We start from the raw sequence: 22,094 nt of genomic DNA on the forward strand, positions 1-22,094 counted from the left end.
GGTAGTAGGTTCAACATTCAACACCAGACGCTCTTTAAAGTAGTCTAAAAATCCACAACTGAGAAATAGAGTCTCTAACTCAACGTAATCACCTGATAAAAAAAAGATCATTATTCGACGTGCAATTTAACCTACATATCACCTTATCAGTTGAACAAACCACAAATCAAACAATCAAACAAACTAACCATCTGATCAAGATTAGTTGGCTAAACACCAAACTTCACACAATGACAAAACATTGAGCAATATACCCAAATTACTACAAGTTGTATCTTGATTGGAGGAAATCACTTAGTCCGATACATTCTCTACAACTATTACTTTAAACTAACATGACATGTTTTTTTACCCTGTGGCCTGTACATCTCTCTTTTTTTTCTTAAATTTTTTTTTTAATTTTTATAACTAAAATAGTAGTATACTATTTAAAAATGATATTTGAACAAACATTTTGTGACAACTTTTTTTCTCATATTCATATTGTAATCTTACTTTCTTTCTCCATTGTTTTGGTTTTTGTGTCAATCCTTACATTTCTTTGTATATTTTGGTTGTCCTATAAATTGTCTCGAAAAGTGGATGTTCAAATAACATTTCTCATTTAAATTTAGTCAATTACATATATTTCTTTGTTTAAAATAAAAATCACAGCTAGAACTTTAAAATTCTTGAAATTAGAAGAAAACATAAGGCCATTAATCAAGGACCAAAAATGGTGCAATCAGTTTCTGTTCAATATGTACTCCATTTTACCACCTCTCCCACTTTAGACAACAAACTAAATGCTTTGTCTGTTTGGTGGTCAGATGAAGAAGATTGGATAGGATAAGCTATCCTTTTTTTTTGACTAAGCTATCCTATCATATGATAGGATAAGCTATCCTATCATATTATTGATTGTAAACATTATTATTATTATACAATATCTTACATATAGTACACTGCTTAGTAAATTTTCATAACAATAACCTTATGTTCAACTGGACATATAATTTCACTACAAGCAATCACACTCACAATCACAGAGCTCAATACAGCATTTAATTAACTCAAAACAAGCTAATGCTGCACAGAGTTGAGTGCAAACTATGGTGCATTGATCATTCACAAAAGAGCATGTCTTTAGCAAACACATGCCACAACATGTGTCAGCCACCCTACCACAACAAGTAGAAGCTGCCTTCCCCAATAGTCCTTCAGATGGTTTTGCTTCTTTTGTTGCTGGTGGAATGTTCTCAGCAGTTGCTTTCAAGTCACCAAATCCATGACTCAGTCCTCCAAGAAATAACTTTGGGATTTCAACTTCCAATCCCTTGAAGCTAAGTGTGCCGTATGCCTGTTTTGAAGAGGTGTAGGTAATCATACACTATGAAACACTGAAACGGATACCAGACACGACAGTGACACAAAGACAAATGCAACAATTTAAGAAAATAATAGTGATTGTACGTAATTATACAATACAATGTGTCAGTGCCGTGTATGTGTAACGGACACAGGTTCAATCTGATACATATTGTGCAAAAGGGAAAAATAATGGAACTACTCTAATAGTTTACGGAAGGGTAATAATATATGCCATTATTATATATTTAAATACCAAAGGTACCTTTTGTAACAGAAATGCTTCAGGTGCCTTCTTGACATCATTTTTATTCACAAGAATCATCTCCATGAAAGTATACTCTGATGGAACGTTATTTTGAATGCTCATTTTAGAAACCTATTAGAGAGCAGTTTAGCATTTGGTTAGAAATGAGTGGGGGAGAAATACAAATAATAAATTACAACTGTTTAACCACTTGGAGTATAACTCTTTCTAACATTGTGAGTAAAATCAGAATTACTTTGTTTGAAGTCAATGATTGAAATTTGAATAGAAACTTTTCTCCACATATTTTCCATTTTTGCTTTTTTAGTTTCCTTTTGTTTTAATGAACGAAATGAAATCTAACAAGCATAGAAGTACAATAACGTAGACAAACCTTCTCCTCCAGCTCTTGACTTTTTAATAACCAGGCACGAGCAGTGACTAGGTCAATATGTCTCTTTGAAAAGACCTGGAGTAAATACCAAAATTTATATCAAGATGCATTTCAGAGCATAATTGAGTATGCATTCAGCAATCACAATATCTAAAGAATCTACAAATAGCCAAGAGCATGAATCTGAGAACAAGGTGATACTCGTGTAAGAGCTGCCGTGCTTATGAGTTGCATAGTAATATGCAGTCAACATTTGCTAAGTGTTGCATTCACTTTTGTAAGAGCAGAAATAATTCTTGATGCATAGAATTATTTGAGACTTTTAGGTGCTCTTGAATATAATTAATTGTTCCTCTGGAATGTATTTTAACTTGAAGCTGAGATTTGTTGTTTTTGTCCTCAAACGTGATTTTATCAGCAGCTTTATTGTTAACTCATCGTTATGTATCTAAACATAAAACACCTTACAGGCTCAATTTTAACAAAAATCCATTTTTGCTAACACATATCCAACCATACACCAAGATAATATGAATTTTAGATTCTCAACAAAATGAGGAACAAGTGATAATGAAGCCTAAGAGTTCGAGATATTACATTAGTGAGTTTCATATCCTTTTCTCTCTTCACTTTAAGGTCCATTACGAAGCTGGTCCTATCTGCCAAAGTACCAGTAACCTTGACAGGTTCAGGAAAAGTTCCATTGTATCTACCTGATATGATCAATGGACTTCCAGATGATAGGTCAGGAATATGAGTTGGGAACAACTGCATTAATCAAAGTATAGTTAAACATCAAATAGATGTAACATGTACATTTTTTTTTTTGACATAATGTAACATATGATCACTAAGTAAACTAGCTTACTAGAACACGTGTATCCAGTTATAATTGAAGACAAAACTTTACTGGATATGTACCTCCTGCGAATCAAGCCCTTCTAAACTTTTGATGGTGATATCAGAAACTATAACCGATGAAGCAGTACTGAATAGCCTTTGCATTCGAATGTCAATTGTATCTGGACATGATTTAGAGAGACAGAGAGATAGATCAATGAAATGCCTAGATACGATATTATTTTGCAATTAATTTTGTATCCCTTGGGAATACAAAATAATTGACATCTTTTGAAAAGCCTGAATACTTGAGGGTTCATTCAGGTATTCAAAAAAAAAAAAAAAACACAATTTGTTAGCTTGTTTTTCAGCATACACACTGATTAGTACTTATTGCGACTCTATGACAAAACAATAAAGCTTTCTTGTTTAAGCATCAATCTGCAGTGCTAACTTCAAGCAGGAATGTTTGGTTAGCTGGACAAGCAAAGATACTGACCTAAATCATAAACGGCATCATAGTGACCCCTCCCAACTTGTGCTAGCATTTGCAGGAAGTAGTGATTACAATATAAACCTGAAATTTTCAAATTAGAAAACAGAAAAGTTATTAAAAGTGTTGCAACAAAAAATCTATTTTCCGTTAGAAGAGGCTGAAGTGTCAAACAAACATTGTTAATTAATGATATCAGATAATCTATTTTCTAATGACCACAAAGAGAAGAGGAAGCTAGAACTCTTGCCTATGCCAAAAGTACAAATGCGGGGTGTGCGAACTGATTGCCCACTCGTTACATAGCTTTTCACAAATTCACATATCTCTCTTTCATCTTCAACAGACCCATCAGTAATAAGAAAAATAAGAGGGACTGAATCACTTGATTTCCGTAGTAGGGTCATTGCCTAAGATAGAGCAAAAATAGGACATCAAATAAACACTGCATTGTACGCTACTTAATATAAGGAAAGTACTCCATACCAGCAATCCATCTACCTTCCAAATTCATGGCTAACATTATAAGCAGATTATACAGGGACATCAAGAAGTAAGAGCGGTTTTGATTAACAAGCAATGAAGTAAGAAAAGAAGGCACGTCGTTTGGGAAATGTAAATTAATTAGAATTACCTGAGTTAAGGGAAGCATGATGTTTGTACCACCATTTGCTATAAAAGTAGTGTCAACCCACTTGGAAGCCTTTAAAATTGCTTCCACTGTAGATGGTTCCATCTTTGGCGAGAATAAATAGGCCTCCCCATTGAAAGCTATAATGTTAAATCTATCTTGTGGGTTTAATTTAGAGAGTGATGCTACCAATGCATTCTTTGCATTTTCAAGAGGACTTCCCTTCATGCTTGCACTTATATCTACTACGAACACCACATCCTTTTTAAAAACCTATCAATGTATAAATGCTCCATTAAATTTGCTTAAGTTTGAAACAAACATGGACCTATGCAAACTACAATGTAACCATTTGATGTTACACACACACACACACACACACACACTATCTTACCTAGCTTTTCTGTCTTAACAATCATAAAAAAATTATATTTTTCAAAAGAAAAAAAAATGGACATGGCATAATATTGAAACAAACCTTTCTATCTTGGAAATCTCCAGGGTAAAGATACAAGCAAAATATCTCTCATAATATTGAAACAAACCTTTCTATCTTGGAAATCTCCAGGGTAAAGATACAAGCAAAATATCTCTCTTTCATCAAAATCACGCAGGAAAGGGGATTGTAAGAGAACACCGCCAAATATGTCACTTGAAGAAACCTGTAAAAGCACCAGCAAGTTAAGTTAATGCTGATATAGTATCCTGAATGTCTATCATGCAGAATTTCTTCCTTTTTAGGGGATCGCATTAAAAAAAAAATTAAAAAATTCTATGCTTCTAATACCGTGTACGAGAAACTGAAGTCTGTACTTGACCAAGCTGGTACCACTGCTTCATATGATAAACTTAATTTTCCAGCTTGGCGCATTACTCCCTGGAAAGTAATAAAGCTGATGTTTATTTTAAGTCTAAAAGAAGCCAAAAAAATTTAGGGATTAAAAGAAGCCAAATTGAACATTGTAAATTTGAAAACAGCACACAATATGCGATATGTTTTACCTTAAGAGGATGGCTAGTTGCTTTGCATAACACTTCATTTGCAGTACCAGAATTCAATTTCAAAAATATCTTCTCTTTCTTAGAAATTGTTCTTCCAACAGGGTTGACATATGAAGGAAAGCAGAAAGGGATGTTAAGACAGAACTCGCCATCACGAAATAATATTTTCTGGGACCATCTGATCTTAACTGAGAAAATGGAGCCTCCCTTAAACTGAAAGACAGAATGAAGTTTTAAATATATATGATGTACATGTCAATAACTATCCATTATGAAGGGAGATTAATGTGTTCTGGTATGTGATAATAACCTGTGGAATCTTAACAATGTATATTTGGCTTTTCAAATAGTATCCGTCTTTAGCTTTGGCCATTTTCTGCTTTTCTTTTTCATCCTTTAGAGAGACCAATTCAGTATGATAGGATCTTCCAAAATCATTGACCTCGACACCTAGAAGTGAACCCTGTTAGCCACATCATATTTAACTTGAGAACTTATGAAACAATACAAAATACAAGTCTGCAACAGTTGAAGGAAAAATTGGTATGCATTCTCATCATGAGATAAAATGATAAAACTAAGAAACAGGACAACACTCTATACTGCAAACACTTTGACCAAATATCAATGATAAAAGATGAACAAATAAGAAACACAACTTTGTTGAGCAAATGTACATTGATGAAGATGTTCTCCCAACTGATAAACCAACTTCAATACACTGTTACCAAGCAGGATGAATACATAACTCAAGATACCATAATTGTCTAAACTAGCCCATTGCAAAGATATGAATCCTAGATTCCTAGGAATGGATTATACTTAATCATTCAGTCCTAAAAGTGCGTATTCTTGTCTAAACAAATGTTGTTAGTCACATAAAACATTGCACATCTTAGAACTGTACCATAAAATTTTGTTCTAAGCTTGAATATTTCTTTTATAGCACAAATTACACAAAAAATAATTCTCACTCTCACTATCTATGGTGGACCTAACCATAGTAGTCAATAGCGGCCAATAGCGGCGCTATAGCAGCCGCGCGGTGCGGTGCGGTGCCGGAGCGCTACGCAACAAACCATAGCGTTGCGGTGTGAGATAGTGGCGCTATAGCGACGCAATGCTTCGTAGCGGTTTTGCAGTTTAGAACCGCTATTTCATTTTAAGAGAAAATACAAAATTGTCCTTGGTTAAAAAAAAAACAAGGGTATTTCTGTAAATCTTCCTCTGCTTTTCTGCTGTTCTGTAAAACTTCTTCACCTCTGCTATAAATCTTCCTCTACTTTGTCGTGTTTGCTCTGTTATCCTGTTATTTTTTTGTTTAACAATCTCAAAACTCTGTTGTTCTGTTACTTTTTTGTTCTAGTTTTCTTTGTTATTATTGATTCCAAACTCCATTCTGCTCTCTCTTATTATTGATTCCAAACTCCATTCTGCTCTCTCTGTTTCTGTTTGTAGTTTGTACAAACAATCCTCTGTTTTGTTCATATAAAACTCTATATTGCTCTCTCTGTTTCCTTATTTTTGTTGTTTTTATATTTACGAAATAGCGGTCATAGCGCTATGCGCTATCCCGCTATAGCATTTTTGGGGTCGGCAGCTACGCGCCGCTATCCGCTATTAACTACTATGGACCTAACTAAGGTACTGAAAATGAGTGACTTATTGTATTATGTTATGGTATGTTTACCAAATTTCATCGCAAAGTTGTGATTTACGCATCGGTTGATAAAGTTGCTACCATTTACTTTGTTTTTTGGAGTAAATCGGGTATTCGTGCGCGTAACTGCAAAGACTAATCCCTTGAGCGTTGTGGAACTCAAATGGACAGTAAACTCTCACCAAGAGTTTTAACGTTGCTTCATGTCTAAGGCTCGTTAAGCTAGAATTTACTTTGTTTTACTACAACTAAGATTTATTATATCAAGTTTTTAATTAAAAATATTTCATATGCAAAAAGCATGCATGTTCTTGTGTCGTGTATGTGTTCATTAAGCAAGTATAGTACGAATCTAAAAATAAAATAGAAGGACTAAAGTTTCCTTTAATGGAAGATAAGGAGTCAAAGTTGTTCCTTGCCCTTGGTACACACTTATAGAAAAATACTCGTATTTTAACCTTGTGTTCTCATCTCACCCTAGTTGTGGTCCCCTTAATTTTTGTAAGAAAGGAAATTTACAAAAACATTGCTTGGCTTTTTATTTTATTCTCCTTGGATGTGTTCCCTTTTATGTTATCGTCATGAATCATGATTACTTTCTTTCATGCATTTGGAAAAACAAAATGATAGCAATTTGATATTATTATTATTATTACAAAAAAAGCATTAATTTTCTCAAAAAAAAAGGTAAAAAATCATTTAAACATCCTTTTAATTTACAAAATCATGCGTATTAGATCACCACAAAAATAAATCCATGCATATTAGATGATGAACATATCTATTTACTTGAATAAAACAAGAAAATAACAGAACAAAAAAAAATAACCTAAAGTTTTTTTATGAAAACAAATAGAACATAATTTTATGACACATAAGTAACAATTTCACATTTCTATTCTGGCATGGAAATAATCGATATAATGAATTTAATAGTAGTCAATTTTTTTAAAATAGAAGTTTTGTCTTGAAAATACAAGATGATACTTTTGATTAAATAATAATTACATAACTTTTTTATCATAAAAACTTACTTATTTTAGATACTTAATCAATATCCTTGGAGCTCTAGTTAGCATTCTCCTTATAAATATTAACATTAGTAGTAGAGTTAAATGTACATAGTATTACTTTACTCATTCATGAAAATAATAGAATTACTCTATTACTTTAATTAATCAAGGGAAAAATATTACCATGATTAACTAAAGTAATAAAGTAATTCTACTTATTTTCATGAATGAGTAAAGTAATACTATGTACATTTAACTCTACGGAGGGACTGGGAGTACTAGTTTATGAGAAATGATATTTTGACAACCATTTTTTGACAACTTTTGGACAACTTTCTCTCTCATACTCACATGATGTTGTTATCCTCTCTCTTCCTTTTTCTCTCTCCATTGTTTTTTACCAATAATAAGTGAGAAAAACAAGATTGTCAACAAAGTTGTCATCAAATGGATGTCAAAATATCATTACTCCTAATTTATAAAGAAAGAAAACAGATATTTTGATCATCCTGAAAACGACAACTTTCCACGACAAACTATTCAACCTTTCAATTGCTGTTGTTACTGTCCAACAAAAAGCAAGATTGAGCTTTATTCAACTATCAATCATTACATATATATCACAATATAATAGTTAAATTTACCCTAGTTCCAAAAAAACAAAATGCAAACAGTTCCTATAATAATAGGTTCGAATGCCAGAAGAAAATGACAGAAAAACCAGGAAGTGATTTATTTATTTAATTAGAAGAAAATTGTATTATTGACTTCACACGAGACTCACGCCAACTTTCTTTTTTGTTTCTTTCTTCCAAACATTTTTAAACAAATTGAAAAAAGACAAAAAAGAACAAATATATAAAGACAAAAAAAAATTCCTTTTAATATTATAAAATACTATAGACCTTTACTTTTTGGTTATTATATTATATCTATAGAGAATGTTAAATAGTGCTCCGAGAGCATTGATTAAGCAGCTAAAACAAATTTTCATCTATATAAAGGAGAAACTACTTTCTAATATTAATTATCAAAACTGTTTTTTATTTTATTTTAAATGATACTGATTGTTAAATATAAAAGTAATAATACTACTCCCTCCGTCCCGGAATAACTGACCCATTTTCTAAAAAAAAGTGTCCCAAAATAACTGACTCATTTCAATTTTCAATACAACTTTCATCATTTCTTTCCCCTTTATTTATATATTTTTCTTAATATGTGTGAAAAACAAAATTGTGTCAATTAAATTGGGACGGAGGTAGTAGTTGTTACGGTCATAAAGTTTTTTTTTTTCTTTATCATAAAGAATTCAGATCATGGAAGATATAATTGATGCAAAGTCGCACAAAACCACTATACTTGTTAAGATTAACGATGAAATTTACTTAAAATTCAAATGATAATCCTAACTCACAAGTTACAACTGATGTGAGCTAAAAAATTGTATCAACAAACCGTTGATATGAGCTGAAGGTTTAACCATTATATCAATTTTGGTCGAGAATTATAAACTTGTTTTAACTTATTTGTATTGATGAGCTTGATAACTTTAGATTGAATTGATTATTATGAATATATATACGTTTTATATAAATGCTTTACATAAAAAATTAAAATAATTCTCTCAATAAAAATAATTAAAATAATTGATAAAAAATAATTAAAAATAAGAAAAAGTTGATTCACCTGTTCTCCGATAGGAATAGCAACTTGACAATCACACAAACAACTTCCCCTCACGCAGTGCACGCGCCACCGTCCGGTGACAGTTACAAACGCCGTATCCAAACAACACTCAACATCCATAGCGATTTCATGAAGCAGAAGCGGTATCAACGCCGGAGGATCACACCGTCCGTACACATACGGTTGATAGCTACGAATGTCAGGATTGTCTACTATGTCTGGATCAGGTATCACCGCGTAACACATCGGCGCTGACGGTAGGTGTTCATCTATCGACCTCGTCATCTCCAGTGCTGGAGCTGGAGCTGATAGTTTTGTGTGCTGAATTCGTTTTGAGAGGTTGAGACCGAATTCGACGGAGCTGGAGAATTGTCCGGCCATCGGAGATGATGATTTTGCGTCGAGTTTGTTGAGAGATTAGAGAGGAAGAGTTTGTTAGGGGTTTGAGAAGGAATGTGAAGGTTATGGTTTTCAAGAAGAAGATGAATGGAAGAGGAAGAGGAAGAGGAAGAAGATGAATGAAAGAAAGGAGAAGAGTGAAGAAAGAGGGAGAAGAGGAAGAGGTAACTTAAATTCGTAGTAGTCGTTTTCGTATTAACTCTGTCAGAACAAGATTGGATAGGATTTTTCTTTTTCTTTTGACTAATACTTCCTTATCTAATGAAGGGAAAAATGACAGTTTTACAAAACTATTGCCATTAACTATTTAATTCTCATTATCATAAATTTTAAAGAAAAGTACTCCCTCCGTCCCATAATATTTGACACAGTTGATCTTATTACGAATGTCAATGCATAACTTTGAGCTTAAATATCTTGAACAATATATTAGAAAAAATTATGAAAATTTGATATTTTGAAAATACTCACCGAGACAAATCTAACGACATCTTATATGATATTATTTATCTTTGTATATTAATAGAAAAATACGATCAAAGTAAGTTATGTCAAAATTGCACATTTTCAAATGGATCGTCTATTGCGGGACGGGGTGAGTAATACCAATAGAATGGGGTAAAGATATGTTTATATTTGCATATATTTCATGAAAAAATGAGTTCAACTAAAATTTGTGTTTAAAAATTAGTAATTACGTAACCAACAACTATAAAGTGTATCTTTGGTTCCACATTGATAATGATTGATTTTGAGTGAATCTCTATTATATATATTTACACTATTTTATTTTGATAGTACACATGGCATCCTTATATTGAAGGTGCATTTAATGTTTTGTGTAATTGGTACATATTATGTGATTTGTGCAAGACTTATGTAATTAACATGATTATGCAAGTTGACTAAAAGGCTTATAATGACAAAAAAATAAATGGAATATTTTATTCAAATTATTTTTACTATTTAATGTGTTACTAATTTCATTACTAAATTAATGGCATAATTGATGTGACTTACTTGCTTCTTTTTTCCTATAAATATTGTTTGTCCGTCTCAAACATCTTCACATCATTTAGAATTCATACTAAAATTTTAAAATTATTCTCAAAATCTCTCTTTTATTTTATTGAAACACTTTTCTTCTTAACATATTTTTTTCATCACTCTAATTTCAAAAATTGATTCAATTTATGATATTACTCCACTACATGTTGTATATATCCATGTATTTTGTTCAAATTCACATATTCATCCTATGATACCCTCGAGTTCTAACGGCTTATGACAAGATATGTACCAATTACATGTTGGTACATAATTCTTAATTATCATCCAATCAAATTGTAATCAACACATCATCATATTAAGTTAGCCAGTCTTGAGTTTTTTTTTCCTATATATAGTCAATTTGTCTTTCATCATTTGTATATGCATCTTTCGTACAAATTGTTTATAATATCATTTATTTGAAATGCAAATATTTCTACCTCCTGACCAATTCAATTTTATTGATTTCATTATTATCAAATTGATTTAGGCACCTTTTTTTTTCCCTTGATTCCCTTTTATAGGTTTAGCTGTCGGCTCTGTTAATTTTAGGGTTTTCATCCCCATATATATTTACACCTTTTGAAAAAGTTTGCTTCACGTTTTAATGAATTTCATTATTTTTCTATTAATTTGAAGCGACGTAATTGAAAGACGTTTTGAATCAGATTTCTTCATTCCAAAACTATTTTTTTTGCCACTATTAATAATGAGAGATATGTGAAAGGCATGTCAATGTTTTGTTCTTCCAACGTTGAAGTTGTGCATATAAAAGAGAATTCTTCCTTAAAAAAAAAAAAACAGAGAATTCTCAAGTATTTTTGGGTAACATATTAGTTGATAGTTCTCAAGATATTATATTTTTATCTTACATTTTTGTGGTGCAAACTATTCATGTATGTTGTAGAACAAGACCGACCCCTGCGAAAATGTAGCAAATTTATTTTAGTTATTTTTTTTCAATGAATTTTATCTAAACCTCACTATTTTCTTTATTATTTTCATTTGCTCCTATTCAAAAGAACTGATTTAATTTATTAAGTTTTTTCGTTTCTATTGTCAATCACTCATTTTCACTAAACATGGCGTTGATATATATTATTTCACATAAATTATTTTAACATCAAATCTCATCCATTCATTTCATTTGATAAATTAGTTCACATGCATCAAATACTCTTTATCACCTAATCAAGCATTCCATTTTTATCTCCCCATATTTATTTATTTCTGCCATCAACACATACTCAAACTTCTTTGTTAATTTTTTTACAAATTGCATGATAAAACACATACTTATGGTTGTTTGAGTCACTCATCAACATCGATAATATTTATTTGCCTTTATTTCATACCCATATTTTTTTATTTATTTTAAAATTATATTAAAAAAAAAAAGACAACAATCTCGGCTAAACTATCAATATCTCTATCCGTATCCTTATCTACATCTACAATCTACATCTACATCTACATCTACAATATAAACAAGTGAAACCATTTTCATTCAAAAGTACATGTGGCATGTTATAGTCTCATTCTAATTAATGTCATGCTAATTAATGCTAGAAAAATTCAAATTTCCATTACATGGTATATGCTTAGCACCTGATATTTCAGTCTCAACACATACTTCCATATACTGCCTCTATTTTAAGAAATCATTCGATTTATTATTATGATCAAAATGATATCTAGAAATTTAATCGCCTGATATCAAATCAAACAAGAAACTGCCCATAAAAAAATCAAACAAGAAACTATCAACTGCCAATTAATGAAATTAAATTCAAATTATTCAACACTTATAACAGTCCTAAAAAAAAATGTTGACAATTGGTCTAATTCAAGACTATCGTTGAATTGTTTCTCACCTATTAAAATCAAATTAAAACCAAAATAAAATAGTGAAAGGTAATGATTCTTTTTGTCACAAAAAGGAAATAAAATAGCTCAGATCTTTATCTCCCATCCTATTCTCATCACTATTACTATTTTTCAAAAATGGTTTTGAGAACGGTAAGAAGATCAAGAACACCTTTAGTTCCTACAATTTCATCAAATTTTATTGTTGATTGCATGAGACCGTTCCCCTTCATCATGGTTTGTAACCATGGTTTAGGATTTTATTGCTAATAGTTAGATTTTTAGCTGTACAGGAGAAAATAAGAGGGAGAATGTTAGTTATCAAATAATTTGTTGAGAAATTGATTTTGAAGCTGAAGAAAGGCATAAACGAAAGGGATCTTGAATCTTCTCTCATGATTTATATTTTGTTCCAATTCTCTCATGATTTATATTTTGTTCCAAATAATTGTCTACTATATATCATTTTTGAAAATGCTTCATTTGAGACATTATTTTCATCATATAACGATATGATCTTATTTATTAAATTTCTTTTGCTATTAATGTAACATATTTATTTTCCCATATATTTGTTTGCAGATGACCATATTTCTACTCAATGTTCCTCAAATTTACAAAGAACTTATCGGATTTATAACTAAAGTATATCTCAGTTTAATCGACTTTAATTCCTTTCAGTTTGGTTGTGTTTCTTCTAATTGGGAGAAAACTCAACATTATTGAAATTTCTTTTATCGGTTTTGGTTACAATGTGTTCATTATTTTGCAGAGACCTTTATAATATTGAGAACAAAGTAGTTTCCTATCTATATATTCAGTTCAAGGTCGCGCATCCTATATTAACTGTCAGGGCCAAACTTTAGTTTTTTTTGGTAATTTGTCATTTACTCATTTTATACCACGAATCATATGTAATAAGTGTGTATTTTAGTCTTTTTAAGGCTTTTGTTTATTTTTCTTCTTTGTGTTGTTTGGATTAGTGTTACATTATAAGAATTTTGAATTAGGGTTTCATTTTTCTTTGTTGCAGCTTCTCTTCTGGATTCTTAAGTTTCTTTTTTGACATATTCTAGATTCTTACGTTGCAAAAGTTTTTCTGAATTTTATTACTATGATTATTTCTGAATTTTGCTAAAAAAAAAATCTAAATTTTTATTGCAACTTTATTTCTGAATTATGTGTTCTCACGAAATTTCATATATTTTATTTTCAGTATTAAATAAATACAAACATTTGAAGAAAAAAAATTCCTCTTATTTTTTTTTTGAGGGAATTCCTCTTTTATTTAAATGCAGTTTTGGTCGAACCAAACTGTACACCATCGATTCAGTTTGGTTCGTTTTCACTTTTAAAAAATGATAAAACCCAAACCTCATTCGACTTTGAAGAGCATGTAAATGGTAATTTAAAAAAATCATTATAACAATCAATATTTTGAATAAAACACGTTTACTCAATAATATAAGTATTGTACTACCTCTCATACAAACAAAGTTGTAAAGAGTGTATATACACATTAATCAAAATATATCTATTTTAAAAGGGGCACTAGCCAACATATGTGTATTTTTTTTTATGTTAATTTTAAACCGAACCTCCACTAGATAGAACTAGAAAATTAGTCGTAGAACATATACAGTGGCTACTAGACCTATGGGTTTTTAGATGCAATATTGCACATGTTAAAGCAACTGAAAGTAATAACTTCTTATTGAAAACAACTATTATTTATTAAAAAACTACACATTTAATATAAAATGCACAACAATTATTTATTACTAAGACCCATTTAATATTTTTTGAAGTGTTGAGTTTGAGAGATTTTTTATTTTTTTAGTTAAATGGGGTTCAATTATGAACCAGCTGCATCACTTTATAAATGCATAAATAAAAGGAAACAAAAACAAAAGGAGTTGGAGGATGGACCAAAACCTTCTCAATAAAGCTAAGCAAAAAGCTGAGGGGCAAACACCAAACCAAGAAAAAAGTAAATAACAAAAAAATAAAAAGTAAAGAAAACCAAAAGAAAAATAAAAGGAACGAACTAAGAGAAAGTCCTTGAGTTATTCTGGTAACATATATACTCCTAGAGTTTGAAAGATTAAATCTTATTAAGTATTAATTATAAGAGCAAGTGGCATGTACATAGAGACTCATTTAAGCAACCAAAAGGAGAGGTCCATTGTGGATGCTCTAACAATCGATTAACTTATTGATGAAAATTTTTGGTCGAAAATAATACAAAATAAATGCTTGCTGAAATTATCAATTTTTAAATATTATTGTTATTATTATTATATTATTATTAATAATAATAAATATTGATTTTTAATGTTTATTAGATATACTAATTAAATGTTTCAATTAAGTTTGGTAACTAATTTTATATTTGATATTTTTTCGAGTTATCATGAAATTGGTATAAAGCTTACATCACCGCTTAGCAGTGACTAATCTTAGTTGGAAAACCTGTGGGATACATAAGACGAGTTCTCTCATCTCAGCTGAATATTTTCCATACACATGAGGCAGAAATTGAACTGCTATCCACATACTTACGAGGCTCTAATCTATTATCAATTTGACCATTTTTTCCTAGGGTCATAACTTACATGTTAATTCCAGGTGTTCGTACAACCAGTTCATCCTTCAATATTCCATTGAAAATCAATGAAGCATTGATACATGGATTTGAAAAGAAAATACGAGACCTTAAAATTGATATGAAGGCAGCAGAGATAATCAAACACGAGACCTTAAAAGTAGTCCCAGGCCAAAACAAGTGGGTTAGATCAAACTTATTCATTGTGTTCCCTTATTGACTTTGTTTATCCAAATAATTTGGAAAATATATAGATCTCCAAAAAAATCAAGAGCGAGGGATACTTGCTTAAACTTTGGACCCTTTTGAGCACTTTAACAATATTATTCTATCGTTGTTTCCAGAAAACGAGAAGGAAAATATTAGCTTTGATTTGATTTGTCAATCTGACCAAAATAAAAAGCTACAAAGCAAATGGTATTCAATTGAGTTCTTGAATGATATTAACAGTTGCATATTTCAAACCACAAATTAAGATTTAAAGTTGGATGTCCAATAATATTGATGAGGAACATATACCAAGGTATTGTGTTTCAAAATGAGAAACCCCACATCTTCATCCAAAACCTTAAGACAATATGTATATTACTCATCTCATTTATATGTTCATAAATATCAAATCTTGCTGGCAATATAGAATTTTTACTCACACATGACAAATTAGCATTTCTCCCTTAAACGTGAGACTCTCTATGTCTATGATATGATGAAATAGTCAAATAAGGCCAGAGGCACAACATGGTAAAAAAAGGTGGCTTGGTGGTGGTTTCATAAAGATGTGTTTTTTTTTTCTCATTTATTTTATGAGAAGAGAGAAATTAAATTAGAAAAATTATTTGAACTAGAAAGAAATGACAAGGAAAACGAGTGAGTTGTGGGTAGTTTTATGAGTTTGTTGAAGGAGTTGGATATTACTTATTCTACCAAAAATATTAGACTCATTAAAAATGTCACATCAATTTAAAATGTACAATAAACATGTATTTTTCAACTCAGCATAACACATAAACGTTTTTCCTTTGTCATATCCCACTAAAGACTAAAAGTGAAGGAACTTAAAATAATAGAGGTTAAATAAAAAAAAGTTATCGCCTTGACAAATAAAAATTGCATGAAAGCGAACGACTTCCAAAATATAATATTTAACATAAAAAAATTAAACAAATGACATTCAAAAGCTAACAAAATAAATCATCATAATTTCGGGACTGCAAGTGTAACCTACATTGGGTTGTATCTTTGCATTAGGCTAAAAGAAACTAGACAAATGATATCGACACCACAATTTCTCCCAAATTATTTAGGCACACGTTTGTGAGTCATCTCACTTATATCTTATTCAATATCTACTATTCCTTTCATTGTAGAACTTTAACTCTTATTTTACACGATAACATATCTCCCTCAAGTGTGACATTCTCTGTGTCCGTAATTACGTGACATAGCCAAATAAGGTCAAACCGATGTACAACATGATCAAAAAGGTAGATTAATGGTAATTTACTAAAAGTGTGTTTTTTTTCCTTTATTTCATGAGAAGAGATCAAAGAAATTAGATCAAAAAGGTAGATTAATGGTAATTTACTAAAAGTGTGTTTTTTTCCTTTATTTCATGAGAAGAGATCAAAGAAATTAGAAGATGAAAAATAAATTTGAGATTGAGAGAACTGATACCGGTTAAAAAAAATAAGAATTGTGTATTTTGTCCATGAGGTTATAAAGAACGAAGTAAGTTGCAAGTGATTTTATGAAATTGTTGAAGGAGTTGAAGATTTTTGTGTAATTAATTTACCAAAAAGTTAGATTGCGTTAAAAAAACTAATTTACCAAAAAGTTAGATTCGGGTAAAAAAACGCAACAACATATAAAGAATTTACTAAGCACATTAGGTGTATTGGTCATCTTACTTATATGTTTCTCAACGTCTACTTTGGCATCCAATAATGTGGAACTTTAAGTCACAATGTACACATGAACATATATCTCTAAAGTGTGAGACTCAATGCGTCTGTAATTTGTTGATAGTCAAATAAGGTTTGGCGAAGACACAACATGGTTAAAAAAAATGGATTAATGGTGTTTTTGCGGAGGGAAGTTTGTGTTCCCATCTTTCATGAAACGAGAGAAATAAATTTAGCAACAATAAAATTAAATTAGAATATGAAAAGAAATTTGAACATGAAAGAAATGATAAGGGAAAAAAATAGTGTGTGTTTTGTCCATGGAAGTATCGGAAATATAGCGAGTTACTGACAATTTTATGGGTCAGTTAAAAAGTGTTGGAAATTTAAGAGTAAATATTTCACCAAAAATATACTCGGTTAAAAAAACGCCACATCTTTATATAATGTTTAATAATCATGTACTTTTTCAATTCAGCATAACACATTTGTATTTTTTCATTCGCATGTTCGTTCACCCAAAGACCAAATATGGAGGTATTTGATATAATATTGATTGGATAAAAAAATTGCATGAAAGGAAATGACATCCAAAAACTTATACTTGATATAAAAAGTTAAACAAATGAAATTCAAAAACTAAAAAAAAATTTAATGTTTAGAGTTCTGAGGGAGTCTACAATGGGTTGGACCATCACATTTGACTATGAGAAACTCCACAAGTGATATTGACAACACATCTTCGCGTAAAATCTTAAGACATTAGGTATATTGTTCTTCTTGCTTATATGTTACTCAATGTATATTATTGCACACAAGTTTAACTCATTATAATGTTTAGAGTTCTGTGGGAGTCTACAATGGGTTGGACCATCACATTTGACTATGAGAAACTCCACAAGTGAGATTGACATCAAATCTTTGCGTAAAATCTTAAGACATTAGGTATATTGTTCTTCTTGCTTATATGTTACTCAAAATGTATATTATTGCACACAAGTTTAACTCACATATGAAACATAAACATCTCTCCCTTAAGTGTGAGACTATTATGTATGTGATCTGGTGAGATATCACATAAGGTCAGAGACACGACATGGTAAAAAAAAATGGGTTGGCGGCAGTTTCATAGAGGGGTGTTTGTTTCTTTCTTTCATGAGAAGAGATAAAGTAAATTATAAAAGAAAAGAAGATTAAAAATGAATTTGAACTTGATAGAAATGAAAAGAGAAAAAAAATAAGGAGTGTATCGTTTTATTCGTGAGAGCATAGGAAACATAATGAATTGCTGGTGATTTTATGGATTTGTTGAAGAAGTTGAATATTACCGGGCAGTTATGCTACCAAAATATTAGATTTATTGAAAATATGTACATCTATTTAAAATGTCTAACAAATATGTATTTTGTCAACTCATCATACATATACATTTTTCCATTGCAAGATCCCATGAAATACCATAAGTGAAGGAATTTGAAATGACAAAGGTTAATTTTTTTTTTGTGCATGAAAGCTAATCACATTCAAAAACTAAAATTTAAGATGAAAAATTAAACAAATGACACTCAAAAAATAACGAAACAAATCATCACCTTAGGCTAGGATCCTACAATGGATTGTATTATCACATAAAGCTAAGATCAATCACAGAAGTGAGATTCACATCCTATCTTCTTTCAAAGTCTTAAGGCATTATGTATATGAGTCATTTCACTTATATGTTTCTCACATCTACTCTTGCATACAATACGGAATTTTAACTCACACTTGAGACATTAACATCTCTCCATTAAGTGTTAGGATCTTTGTGTCTGTAGTCCACCACCAAGAACAACTCTCGATCCCCCACAATGTCGAACCCGGATGTGATACCACCGTTGGGCTTTCTGTGGGAGCCTACGTTGATGTAGATCGACAATTTGGATAAAGAGAAACCACACAAGTGATAATGATACAACCAAAACTCCATCTAAAATTTTAAGTAACACCTGATACATTACAATATTCCCTCCATCAAATATAACGACATTCTAGCCCGTGCTTGGCACGGGTGTCCATGCTAGTTAATTCTATAAAATTGATTTTGAGTAAAAATGAATTGAATGTAAAGTTATTTGTGTTTGTGTACATTCATGTAAAAGTAAATTAAAGTATAAATTGACGTGTAAAAGCCAATTCTAAAATCAAAAGTTGCAAATTCTAACTTTTAATCGTTAAAATTATTTGAATCCACTTGGATTGACCATGTAATATTAGTTTGGGACCTGAAAGTGTGCTTCTTTTATTGTCATCGCAAAAATAAGTACTCCTTCCGTCCCAAAATGTAAGCAAAAATAGGTCAACAAAAGTTAATGTATGTGGTTCAAAATTTATATCAGATACATCAACTTACGTTGATCCATTTTTGCTTACATTTTGGGACAGAGAGAATATACACTAATCCAAATAAATCAATATCAAGATAATTCAAACTTAAATCTTGAAAGAAGGAGAGTCAAAGTGTTAATAGTTAAACTATATCTTTTTTACTCTCTCCGTCCCATAACAAATGAGCCATTTGCAAAAAATATTGTCCTAAAAAACTTGACCCATTTAACTTTTCAATGCAACATTAATTACTTTTTTCCAAATATAACTCTAATTAATACTCCATCCGTTTCAAAATAAGTGTCGTTTTAGCCAATTGTGTAACAGCCTGATTTTTCGCTAGATTTAATTTAATTGTTTTTATGTGTATTTATATGTGCTCTTATGTGATTAATTGCCTCTGTGTGTATTTTTGGTTGGGAGTTGTAGAATTCGGTGTTAGAAGGGTATTTTAGTCATTTTGGACTCAGGGGGTATTTTGGTCATTTTGTGAGAAGGGGTAATTTAGTAATTTTGATGAGAATTGTTTTTGGTGCTTAGTGAGAGTTGTTATTTTACTAAGTACTATGGAGTTGTAGTGAATTGTTTTATAACCGGTAAGTGACCGTTATTATTACATTTTACCGTTAAGTGGGTAGTAACATTTTGAATTAGATTGGTAATGGGTTAGGCCCATTAAGGCATTGTGAGTTGAGCCCAATTATGTAGAGCCTATATAAACTATAGTGTTAGAGAAAGAAAATTGCTTTTTTGACATAGAAAACTTCACATTGACATAAGTAAAATACGTAAATGCCCCCACCGGTAGTTAACTACAGTTCTGGAAACCGCCGGCAGTTAACTGCCGCTGGCACTCAGCGGTAGTTAACTACCGCTAGAAATTGCTTTTCTGCACACTTGTTCTGCCACAACTCCTTATTAATGGAAGGTATGTTTAACTTCAAAAAAAAAAAACTTCCATTTTTTAATTGCTTTTGTTCTTCGTTTTAATTCATGTTCATATAAACCCTCAACAATCCTTTCTCTTCGTTCTTCAACTGTAAATTTACAAAATTATGGCATCCTCAAGCAGTACTGGATCTAACCCAAGCTGGATTCGTTGTACCAACATGAATCATAGATCGTTTAAAACGAAGTCGGATTCGTGCTCTGAGGCGATTGACGGAGAAAAGGAGAATGGTCCGAAAACTGGAATTGATGTACAAGGATCGTTTGTGAGGCCGTTAAGCATGGAAAAACAGATTGAAACATTGATTGTATTTTAAACGCCCAATTGAACTTTCACCCAATAATACTTTCACTGATATTTGTGTTGTGAAACTCAGTTCAAGCAAATTCAGAAAAATTTCCAAATATTGCTTGATTCCATTGTAGAGAGGATTATTGGTGTTTGGTGTTTGAACGATGAAGGAATCAATGAAGAAGGGTGAAGAACGGTGAAAAATATTGCTTGATTCCAAAATATTGCTTGATTCCATTGAAGAAGGGTGAAGAACGTGTTTTCTACAAAATTAAAAAATCATAAAAGCAATTAAAAAATGGAAGTTGGTGGCAGAAAAGTGGGCATGTGCAGAAAAGCAATTTCTAGCGGTAGTTAATTACCGCTGAGTGCCAGCGGCAGTTAACTGTCGGCGGTTTCCAGAACGGTAGTTAACTACCGCTGGGGGCATTTACGTATTTTACTTGTGTCAATGTGAAGTTTTCTATGTCAAAAAAGCAACTTTCTTAGAGAAAATAGGGTTTACATAATCATTTCACAATTTTGAGAGAAGAGGTAAAGAGAGAAAGAGCAAGAGAGAAGAGAAGGGTTTGAAGAAGGAAAGCTAGGGAGAGCTAGAGGAAGGTAGAGCTTCAAGGATTGGAGCTAAGGTGAAGCCCTAGTTAGAGTTTGTGAAGAATTAAGTTAAGGGGGTTAGACTTTAATCATAATCTTGTAGTTTAATTCCTACCCTAATTCTTTGCATAATTGTTGTTGTGGTTAAGTGGTTAATTTGATTTTAGTTGTAGAAATTCGTGCTTAATTTTCATGATAAGATTATATACATGAATTGAATGATAATTGTGTTGTTGTTGTTGTTGAATTTGTATGTTAAAATGGGTTTATATGAACATGATGTGTTTTTGTGTGAAATTGGTGATGAATGAAGTTGTGGTTGATGAATTGTGAATGAATTCATGTTCAAATGTTGTTGTTGTTATCTTGACATATGTTGTTGTTGAATTGATGTAATGGGTATCATTGAAATGATGAATTATTGATGAGTTTGTTGTAGTTGTTGAAAGTTGTGAGAGTTTGGTGAATTGGTGAATTATTGATAAATTGAAGTTGTAATCTCAAAACTTGTGTATGTTTGAGTGTTTTGAATTGTATATGACCTGTAAACATCTTTTGAATTAAGTTTTGGGGTTTAGAATGATCAAAATTGGGATTTTGGGTGAAAAAGGGTTGGAACCCATAACTGATTTTTGACAGAATTGAAGCAGGACGCTTAAGCGTGCAGACCACGCTTAAGCGAGCCAGTAGCATGCTGAAAGCGTGCTGCAAGCGAGCAGTCCCTGTTGCTTCTGTAACTTGGACGCTTAAGCGAGC

At 31.3% G+C, this 22,094-nt stretch overlaps 1 protein-coding gene across 1 annotated transcript; it reads right to left on the reverse strand.

Annotated features, from left to right (window-relative positions):
• Positions 1–893: 893 nt before the first annotated feature.
• LOC146897334 (uncharacterized) lies at positions 894–9,854 on the reverse strand. The gene is made up of 13 exons (XM_085735315.1): positions 9,317–9,854; positions 5,265–5,417; positions 4,955–5,167; positions 4,740–4,829; positions 4,498–4,614; positions 3,956–4,225; positions 3,572–3,731; positions 3,328–3,405; positions 2,910–3,010; positions 2,586–2,756; positions 1,989–2,063; positions 1,613–1,726; positions 894–1,339 (listed from the first exon to the last, which is right to left on the reverse strand). The coding sequence occupies exons 1-13, from the start codon at positions 9,695–9,697 to the stop codon at positions 1,001–1,003; spliced, it is 2,262 nt and encodes a 753-aa protein (XP_085591441.1). The 5' UTR covers positions 9,698–9,854; the 3' UTR covers positions 894–1,000.
• Between the last annotated feature and the right edge of the window lie 12,240 nt (positions 9,855–22,094).

Source organism: Medicago sativa, chromosome 8 (genome assembly GCF_051527215.1).
Source record: "Medicago sativa cultivar Bolivia chromosome 8, Bolivia_mono, whole genome shotgun sequence".
NCBI lineage: Eukaryota > Viridiplantae > Streptophyta > Magnoliopsida > Fabales > Fabaceae > Medicago > Medicago sativa.

Bases quoted from the DNA above. Each gene is read 5' to 3' on its own strand.
- LOC146897334 (XM_085735315.1), bottom strand. From the start codon at position 9,697: ATGGCCGGACAATTCTCCAGCTCCGTCGAATTCGGTCTCAACCTCTCA. The intron at 5,418-9,316 runs GTGAATCAACTT...TGTGGCTAACAG, and splicing joins CTATTCCTATCGGAGAACAG to GGTTCACTTCTAGGTGTCGA. The intron at 4,226-4,497 runs GTTTGTTTCAAT...ATACATTGATAG, and splicing joins GAGATTTCCAAGATAGAAAG to GTTTTTAAAAAGGATGTGGT.